The sequence below is a fragment of the Myodes glareolus genome, chromosome 1 (assembly GCF_982192425.1).
Source record: "Myodes glareolus chromosome 1, mMyoGla1.1, whole genome shotgun sequence".
Lineage (NCBI taxonomy): Eukaryota > Metazoa > Chordata > Mammalia > Rodentia > Cricetidae > Myodes > Myodes glareolus.
The window spans coordinates 55587803-55598200 of NC_142026.1; the positions used below are offsets into that span (position 1 = coordinate 55587803).

General features: G+C 52.6%; 1 protein-coding gene across 2 annotated transcripts; it reads right to left on the reverse strand.

Moving 5' to 3' along the window:
• Positions 1-1123: 1123 nt before the first annotated feature.
• On the reverse strand, positions 1124-5698 carry Sbsn (suprabasin). Of its 2 annotated transcripts, none has more exons than XM_085691285.2 (4): positions 3922-5698; positions 2575-2640; positions 2411-2455; positions 1124-1296 (listed from the first exon to the last, which is right to left on the reverse strand). In XM_085691285.2, the coding sequence occupies exons 1-4, from the start codon at positions 5660-5662 to the stop codon at positions 1268-1270; spliced, it is 1881 nt and encodes a 626-aa protein (XP_085547411.2). In that variant the 5' UTR covers positions 5663-5698; the 3' UTR covers positions 1124-1267. The 2 variants fall into 2 exon arrangements, with proteins under 2 accessions (XP_085547411.2, XP_048297368.3); XM_048441411.3 differs by having other exon boundaries at positions 3926-5696.
• Between the last annotated feature and the right edge of the window lie 4700 nt (positions 5699-10398).

Genomic DNA, 10398 nt, shown 5'->3' on the forward strand with positions numbered 1-10398 from the left:
GTTTGGGCTTTCCATGGTCTAACATCACCCCCAGCAAAGCCTAATTCCCCAGGGCAAGCCCCCTGCATTAGTTGTGGTCCAGTGGGTGGATGGGGGAACTGAAAACAGACTGCAGCCTTAGACTGTAGACACCCCCGCCTGCTTGACACTGGAGGAAGAAATCCTACAGGCGGCTTCCCGGGGGGCTGCAGCTGTCCTAGTGAGTGCTCTGGTTGGATCTGGTTGGATTTGGGAAGTGGCAGGGAGACCACGGAAAATGCAGGGTAGCATCCTGTGTGCAGTTCAGTAGTGCCCAGATGCAGGCCTATTGCTTCCAGTGAAGGATTCCCCAGTGTGCCCTTGCCCTGAGGAATCTCTGTGCACTCAACAGGGGTAATACGACGTCTGTGCTGGGTTGTGAGACAGATGGACATGAGGAAGCTTTGCTCAGCCCCTATGATTGGCACTTGCTGCCTGCTTTTGTTACCCCTCTGTGCTCGAGCGGTTCCTGAACCCTGGACCTTCCATGTCTCTACCCACATCACTGAAGAGGCTCTTCCACCTGTCCAAGAACCTCCCAGCTGAGCGTCCATCTTCCCCTTCCCTGAGAAACCCTACCACTTGTCCAGTCTTCTCCCAGTCCGCTGGCTGCCTCACCCTCCCGCCAAACAGGAGAGGGTTTGCAGCTCCAAGACCATTTTGTCCCCCACACTAACTGCCCGTGTTTTCCAACTGCGCAAGCCTCCATGAGACTCCTCCATACCTAAGGATAATAACAGAACTTTTACCTAATTGGGCAGTCGGAGGATTCGGTGAGATCATGCCTGGAAAGCTCCCAGCATGTCTTTATTGCACAACGGATACAAGCTGCCATTGTTTCTTCTTGGGTACCACACACCCCACCAGCAGTTGCTTCCCTTCCCAGCTGCCTTTCCCAGCACTGAGCACAAACACTACATGTTGTAAGGCAAGTGTGGCTCGCCTCTGGGAACTGCCCTCTTCGAGCCAATCAGCCTGGAGTCTCCACCACTTTCCATCCTGTATGGCAAATTCCCACCTCCTTCCATCCAACAAGGGACAGTGCAAGCCCCTTCCCCGCCCGCCAACCCTGCCGTCCCTCTCTAGGGAGCACAGTCAACCATGATGAGAAAGGACAGCGTGTTCGTGTTTATTCACAAAGCTCAAAGCAGCCCCCGCTAAGGACACCCAGGAAGCTCTCCCCCACCCCCAGCTCCTCCAGGCCATTTCAGCTGATGTGACAACATGAACATTCTGTGTTGCCTGGGCATCAGTTTAGGGCATGATGGCGGTGATACTCTGGAAGAGAAGAGAGGGGGGTCAGATACAGGCACATAGTCACAGGGTCCTGAGATCTGGGCTCCTATTCTACCCTGGAGAAATGACAGGGAGACCGTTGTTTCTCTTGGAATAGTCGGGTGCCATTCCTAGGGAGATAGGCTGAGGGAAGGCACTCTACAGAAGAAGCCCTGTGTGTTTCACCTCAGAGGATCTTCTGCCACTCCGAGGTAGGGCTGTCACACACCCTGGGTCCTGGGCCCTAAGCTCAGGAAGCAGATAAGAGCAGTTTCTGTTCAGTCGTGAAGACCAGAGTGTGGATCCCAGCACCCACACCAGGCAACTCACAAACACCTGTAACTCTAAGGGATTCAATGCACAGTGTACACACACACACACAAAGACACACAGAGGGATCCAACACACAAGAGTACACACACACACACACACACACACACAAAGGGATCCAACACACAGTGTGTAGGGGAATACACACACACACACACACACACACACACACACACAGACATACAGACACACAGAGATCCAACACAGAGTACACACACACACAGGAATCCAACACACAGTGTATACACACACACACACAATTTCAAATGTTTTTTTTTTTTAAAAAAAAGACAAAGCAAGACTGTGGACCTAGAATAAGGACCAGAATTCCACAAGACCTTTATACTCTCAGCCTGGAAAGGAGCTTCCTGCCAAGACAAATTACCACTACTCAGCTCACCCACGCAAAGCAGCAGGGCAGGGTAACAGGTATTCACAGGAAAGCCAGTGAGAAGGAGAGGCAGCTAGTCTCTGGGAATGGGAGGAGAGATGATGGGGAACCCAGACCAGCATGCACGTGAGGGATGGTTTCAGCATCCCCACCCTAGCTCCCAGATGCCCCAGGGCCCTAGAGGTGATTTCTGTCAGCTTATGTTTGTTCACTGGGACTGGAAAGTACCCAAAAGCTGCAAGTGAGTGACGAAAGGCCAGCGCACAGAGCTAGGAGAACAGGTTGGATGGTCTCAATAGAGGTTGAGTCTGCCCAAAGGAACGCTGACCGCAAGAAGGCCACAGGAAGGGAATTCAAGGTTGAAGGATGGGGAGTGGGGATCATAGAGGCACTCACCCTCCACAGAGCTGGGAAGTTGATAAATGGCTTGTTGACCGAGGCCTGGAAGTCAAGGGCAAAGCCAGTCACTGACCTTCAATCAACCACTGTACTTAGGAGAACCTCCAGCAGCCTCCACTCACCCCTCCCAGCTCCAAACCCATGTTAACCCAGAGACTCACCCCAGATGCTAATGTAGTGGTTGCGGCCCCTCCGTGTTGGCCTGCGTGCCCGCCTTGATGAGCGCCCTAAAGACAAAACCCAGATTGTCACTACCATCCCTTGACCTGCAAAGGTCTCCCCCATTCCCTCCTCCCCACCCGAGAACCTGCCCCCCTCTAAGATGACTGGGTCTGGGTGGGAGCCTAGGCTCCTCACTCGACTATCCTGAAAGACAACCCAGAGTCCCAGATGCTGACCCCATGGGAGAGGTGGAGAGGACTCCAGGAAGGATGCCTGCCTCTTTCTGACTCGCCTCACCCAAGCTCTCCTTAAAGTCAATGTTAGGAAAACATTCCCATCTTGGAGAAGGAGGACTCAGAGGACCCACACAAATGCCAGAGCCACCATTCACCCTCAGCCCTGGTTTTTAAATGCCTTTCCACACAGTCTAGCCTCAAGCCTAACACAATTCATGCCCACTCTTGAACACCACATGTGATTCAACATGTCCTCCCCAGTTGCACCCCACCCTCAACCACTCTTGCCCTTCCCCCAGCCTCTATTTCAGTCTCTCACTCAGGGTCTGGGTCTTCACCCAGGACTCTCTCTAGTCCCCTCCTCCACACCCCAGCCTTCTGTGGCTCCCTCCAAGTATCAGAGGTGACTCTGGGCTCTGAGACCTAGACTCATCCTCCAGGTGGTGTCCCAGCTTGCTGATCTCCACAACTGCTCACGGGGTGTGGAGAACTGGGAGCCAGGCCACGTGAAAGTCAGCCTGACAATGCTTCCCAGTCCTCCTTGGTGCCTGCTCTGTGGCTGCTTGCCTGGCCTCCAGCATCTGTTCCCTCTAGAAATACGGGTAAGAGAGTCCTCCAGAAACTTCCCCTGCCACACAATCAGGAAGCAAAGGAAGAAAGAGAGCTGTATCTCCTCCACTGGGCACTTGTCATGTGTCCTTGGTGAGTCCCCTTAGCCTCTCTGAGCCTTAGTTTCTTATCTGAATGTCATAGAATCAGCACCCTCATTCTGAACACCTCGGAGGCTTGTTACAAGGATGGAACACAACAGAGCCTGCAGCCAAAGTGCCTCCTCGTGCTCTGGGGTTTCTCAGCCTCCATCTGTTTGTACAGTGTCTGAGCTCAGGACTATTTCCTGGTTCCAGGAGTGGGGACAGTTTAGGGTCCCTCATCTAGGAGGACAGTTCCCCGGCAATGGGACTGGGTCCCTTGCACCTTGTCTAGCCAGCTGGCCACCAGCTCTGTAGCAGTGGAGATGGACGGGAGGGAACGCAGTGTTAAGGCTTCCCAAGGGTTTAGTCTCTTCCCTCCCACGACCCCCATCCCCCCAGTTTCCCCACCTCTGTTCACCTACATTCAGCAGCTGGTTGGCCTCCTTGCTGGCTTGGTTGACCCCATTATGAACATCTTGCTGCAACCTGTCCATTTCCTTCCCGGCCTGGCCAGCAGCATGGTGGACACCTTGGCCAAGCTTCTCCGCTTCCTTTTCGGCCTGGCCAGCAGCATAGTTGACCGCTTGGCCAACTTTCTCTGCCTCCTTCTCGGCCTGGTTGACCCCAGTGTGGACCCCTTGGCCAACTTTCTCTGCCTCCTTCCTGGCCTGGTTGACCCCAGAGTTGACCCCTTGACCAACTTTCTCTGCCTCCTTCCCCGCCTGGCTGACCCAAGTATGGACCCCTTGACCAACTTTCTCTGCCTCCTTCCCTGCCTGGTTGACCCCAGTCTGGACCCCTTGGACCACCTTTTCAGTCTCCTTTCCAGCCTGGTCAATGGTATGGCGGACACCCTGACCAAAATGCTCCATCTCCTTCCCAGCCTGGTTGACTCCAGGATGCATTACTTTGTCTCCCTCTTGCCAAGGCTGCCCTGCAGCATAATAGCCATGGCCATGGCCATGGGCAAACTGCTCTGCCTCCATTGCAGCATGGCTAAGTCCCTGATTGGCCCCCTGCACCACTTTCCCTCCTTCCCTCCCAGCCTGACCAAAGGCATTGTGGACTCCCTGACCAACGTTCCCTCCTTCCTTTCCAGCCTGACCAAAAGCATGGTGGACTCCCTGACCCAATTTCTCTGCCCCCTTCTCGGCCTGACCAAAAGCATTATGAACCCCTTGACCAAACTTCTCTACTTCCTTCGAAGGCTGACCAAATGCATGGTGACCATCCTGACCAAATTTTTCTGCTTGTCTCCCAGGCTGACCAAAGGCATTGTGAGCCCCTTGACCTAATTTCTCTGCCTGCTTCCCACCCTGACCAAGAGCATGGTGGGCCCCTTGACCTAATTTCTCTGTCTGCTTCCCACCCTGACCAAGAGCATGATGGGCCCCTTGACCTAATTTCTCTGTCTGCTTCCCACCCTGACCAAGAGCATGGTGGACCCCTTGACCAAACTTCTCTACCTCCTTCTCACCCTGACCAATAGCATGGTGGATCCCTTGACCAAACTTCTCTACCTCCTTCTCACCCTGACCAATAGCATGGTGGATCCCTTGACCTAATTTCTCTGTCTGCTTCCCACCCTGACCAAGAGCATGGTGAGCCCCCTGTCCCAACCTCCCAGCCTCATTTCCAGCCTGCCCCCAACCATGGTGGGCCCCCTGTCCCAACCTTCCAGCCTCATTTCCAGCCTGCCCCCAACCATGGTGGGCCCCCTGAGCAAACCTCCCTGCTTCATTGCCCGCCTGGTTGACCCCGTGATGGACCCCATGATGGATGATTTTGTCTGTCTCCTTCCCAACCTGTCCAGCGGCGTGGTTGACCCCATGGGTTAACTTCTCTGCTTCCTTTTCTGCATGTCCGACGCCATTGTTGATGCCATGGGCTACCTTGTCCAAGCCACGGTCCAAATCCTTGCCAGCCTGGCTCCCCATGTTGCTAAGTCCATTAATAACTTTCTCCACTTCCCTTCCAGCTTGAGTGATTCCATTATTGATGCCTTCAAGGGCCTTGCCCACCTCTCTCTCTGCATTGCTCAGCCCTCGGCTGAACCCTTCTATGACCTTCTCAAGGGGATCATCATGGGCTGCCCATGTAGCCAGAGTCCCCAGGAGCAGTAGGAGGCAGCAGGACCTGAGCAAATTGGCGAGATGCATGTTGTTGGAAAGGCAGGGAGGGTGCAGAGAGGAGCCGGAGAAGCGAGGCCGCTATTTATCCTTTGCCTCCCTCCCTCTTCTCCACCCCTCATGACTCAATTACCCCTGTGATGCTGTGACTTAGTTCCCAGTCAGGGAGGTGTTTCCCAAAGGCAGTTGCTGTTGAGCAATGAGAAGGACCAAGAGGAAAACAGGGTGAGTCATAGAGAGAGAAGACTCTAGCTAGCATCTTTGCTCCTTCACCGGCACAGGCCCTCCACCCCAGTATACGGTTCTGCCCTGCTCAACCCCCTCCTATTTTCCTTCCTCCCCCACCAGTCATCCTCCTTGCTCCCGAGTCCACCTTCAGGCACCCACCGAACCACCCTGTCAGCCCTCTCAGAGATCTAAACATACAGCCTGCCCAGCTGGATAATTCTGAAAACTTGGAAAGCAGTCAGGGAGGAGTAGAGAACCCCAGAAGCTGAGGGAGTTACCCGATTTTGTTCTTGGGGGTCCCTCTGCCACCCCTCTCTCTGCTCCAGTCACATGGCCCTTGTCCCAGCTCCTCCCATAGCCCTCTCGTCACTGCCTGACATATTTGTGTGTGCCTGGAAGCTGGAGTGTCAGCTTAATGGCTCCACGCATTCCGCACCTTGCTCGAATGGCCAGCATCACAGAAGGGCCTGCCTGACCACCCCCAGGCACAGTGTGGTATTACAGGTATGACTTCTATGCTCGGTGACGTCATCCTTCTGTCTCCATAGTAGTTATCACAACCTTAAATTGAATTTGGTTTTTAATAGTGTCTCACCTGCCAGATTGTACACTTCAGCAAACAGGCCCTTTGTGCTGGATACTGCCACGGCCCCAACTTGGGGGACAATAACTGGGGCTCAGTAAGTAGTCATAGATGGAACACACGGATGGGTTAGAAACCAAAGGGATAGTCCAAGCCTGAGCCCATCTCACAGGGTGCTGGAGGGAAGGGGTACCTGGGTCCCCAAAACTGCATGGGGTCTCTTGGAGATGGTTGCAAATTTTGGAGCCAGGATCACATGTTCATGACAGAATCCAGGCCTCTTTCCTCCCAGCCCGTGGGCAAGGGCAGGGGGACTGCTCGTCATACGCTGGGAGAGGACGCAGTGGTACCTGAAAAGCCGGTTGAAGCAACCCTGGGGAGAGGCTCAGAGACCTGTGCAACAGCAACTGTCTCAAACATACGGGCTGGGGGCCAGGACCTTTTCCTTCCTCCCTTGGGGCATCCAATGCCTGGACCTGAAGCCCCAAGCATTGCCCTATAGGTTCAGATTACTGGGGGAAGCAGCTGGGAGCCTGGGCTGGGGTCGAAGCCCAGCATTAGAATGAAGGGCAGGTAGTGGCTGATGGATCATCCATGGTGTGCCTACCCTAGTTTAGAGGGAGGCAAACAAGAGCCAGTGGGTGGGGAACAGTGGGGCGAAGATATTTAGGTTTTAATGCCAACAGTGAGGCTGAACGAAGGGGTAATAGTGGGACAGTCAGGCACGGAGGAATGCAGAGGGTGTGTGCCAGTGGAGGTGGCAGAGTTATGTGTGTGGGTGCCAGGTGTGGCTGAGAATCAGCACGTGTTTTCAACTTCAAACCAGGGCATGAGGTGGTCCCCTTAAAAAAACAGCAGCCACACCCAGAACCAAACATCCCAGGACCGGGGACCCTGAAGCCTCTGCTTTCCCTAGCTCTGACAGCAAAGTGTGGCTAATTGGGCCCCTCTACAGAGTGGATCTGTTTCCCAGTTTCACACTCCAAAGACAAAGGCAGATCTCTAGGCAGTTTCGGGCGTGGTGCTCCAGCCAGGAGCATCTCTAAATGATGGAGAATCAAAGACCGAGCAAAGAAGTGATCCAGGGTATGTGTGTGGGAAGGGGACCAGAATCCTGGTCCACCCCAAGATAGACAGGCTGGCCTTCCCCTTTTTACAAAGTAGCCTATCTTTTCTACGTTCTATTGTGGTAGGATCTCATGTAGCCCAGAACAGAGGCTGGCTGGCCTTGAATTCTTGATCCTTCCGAGGCCACGGCCAGGCGCTGGGACTGCAGGCACACATCCATGTGATATTTTCTTTTCCATCCTTCTTTCCCTCCATCAGCCCTTCTTCTCAGCTTTCTGTCCCCATCTGCCACTGAATTCAGGAAGTCTCATCTTTCTCCTTAACTGCTGCCAGCAACCTCTGGCCGTCTGGTTGTGCTGGTTCTTTGCTGCCAGTGGAAGAAGTTCAGGGTTTGGAATGTCACACTTCAGTATATGTTCACACAGGGTGTTTGCTCGTCCAAGGATGTCACAGTGAGTGCCTTACCCAGACCCCCGTGCCGAGGGACTGCCTGGGGCTCCCCAGCTCAGTCCAGGGTCTGCCAGTTAGAAAAGGAGATGGACACAGGACATTGATCAGAAGCAGCTGCTGGGAGAACAGCTCAAGACTCTTTCCTCTTATGTTATTGACAGAACTTGTCACTTCTGACATCAGATCCTGGGGAGCTGTGTGTCATTTTTGTTTTGTTTAAGCTAGGGCCTCATACTGTAGTCCAGGCTGACCTCAAACACATAGCCATCTTCCTGCCTCAGCATCCCAAGTACTAGGATTACAAGCAAGAACCACCATGCCCACATCTGGCACAGGGCAGGATGCTTTGATGTGGTTCTGGCGTTGGTTTTATGAGACAGGATCTCTATATGTAGCTCAGGTTAGTACAGAACTCAATCTGCCTGCCTTAGCCTCACAGGGCCTGAGAGGGCAGGTATGTACCACCATACCAAGGAAAACTTCCTCACACATGCTAGGCAAGTGTCTGCAAAGTTATCTATACCCTAAACAATTTTACATTTTATTTTATTTTTTTTTTATTTTTTGAGGTAGGATCTCACTTTGAAGTCCTGGAACTCACTATGTAGACCAGGCTGGCCTCAGACTCCCAGGGATCTGCCTGCCTCTGCCTTCCAAACACTAAGAACAAAGGCTTGCACCATGACACCCAGACCTTTTAAAGCATTTTTATTTTGAGACTAAGTTAACTTGAACTCAACTCTATAAACCAGACTGACCTTGATCCTATGATCCTCCTGCCTCAGCTGCAATTACAGATTCAAGCTTGTCTCCCTCCAGTCTATTTTTAGTTTACTTCTCTAGGGCCATCCAAGCAGGAGACGGCCTTGCTGACTCTTGTCCCATGACTGTTTCTTGACATAATGTAGATCTGGCTTTAGTTTGGGGAGACCTCTGTGTGTAACCCATGGAAAGCTTCTGTGGGGATTTGGGGAAGGAAGAGGTTATGTCATTGTATGAGTTTTGGGCCTTCCACCCGTCTCTCTAGGATAGTGACTCCTCCCTGTACAAAACTCCACACCCACCTTGGTCACAGCTGCGTGTCAACTGGCCCTGCAGGGAAAGGAGCCTGCTAGTGAGTCACTAAAATGCAAGCAAGACCTAGGGCTTGAGGGGACGTCTTCACCTTGCTTTTGCCTGGACACTTCCTGAAAGCTGCTCTATAAACTGGGCATGGTGGCATGCAGTTGTAATCCCAGAACCCAGCAGGCCGAGGCAGGAGGATCACGGCAATTATGAGGACCACTTCAACTACGTCATGGGATCTTGTCTCAAGAAATGAAGAAGAGAGGGCCTGAAGAGGTGCCTCAGTGGCTAAGAGTCTTGCAGAGGACCTGAGTTCAGTTCCCAGCACCCACAGGGTGGGTGACAATCATCTGTAACTCCAGTTCTAGAGGAATCGACATCCTCTTCTGGCTTCCAAAGACACCAGGAATGCACACAGCACATTGACGTACATGCAGGTAAAACTCTCAACTATATAAAATAAACACTGTCTTAAAAGAAGGATAAGAGCCCAGTATGTGCCAGGTGCTGTCCCAGTATGTCCCAGGAGTGGATGCAGCACCTCCAGAATACACAGCCAGCAGGGATGACATGGAACAGGACGTCAGTAGATGCTAGATACAGGAAAACTACAAGGCAAACAATGGGCTGCAGTGGGACATGGCCTAGCGATTGCTTCAGGACTGGGGACCAGAAAATACATGAGGGCTGAGGGTTGGCTCGCTGGTAGCAGGGGATTGCTGCAAAGCCTGAGGAGCTGAGTTCAATTCCTGGAGCCCACAGTTGGAAGAAGAGGACCAACTCCCACAAGTTGTCCTCTGACCTCCACATGGAGATGTGGGGTGAGAAGAAATACAAAAACCTGAGGGGCTGGGGTGTGTCTCAGTGGAAGGAAACTTGCCTAGGTTGCCCAAGGCCCGGGGTTGACTCCAGAAAGGAAGGGAAAAGAAAAGAAGCTGAGGAAATGGGAGACCTGACGTGTTCACCGCTCACACACAGAAACACCTATCCAATCGTGCTTCCTAAATATTGCATGGATGGGTTTGGTTGTTTTAATATTTTATTTTATTTTTTATTTTACATGTATGGGTGCTTCCCCTGAATGTCTGTCTGTGTGTGCCTGGGGCCTGTGTGAGGCCAGAAGAGGGCATCAGATCCTCTGGGACTAGAGTTACAGAAGATTGTGAGCTGCCATGTTGGTGCTGGGAATCAAACCCACATCCTTTGGATGAGCAGTAAGCACTCTTAACCACTGAGCCATCTATCCAGTCCCCTGTTTGTTTGTTTGTTTGTTTGTTTGTTTGTTTTGATACAGGATCTCACTATGCAGTCCAGGCAAGCCTCAAATTTACAGAAATCCTCCTGCATTAGCCTCCCAAGTGCTAAGACTGTT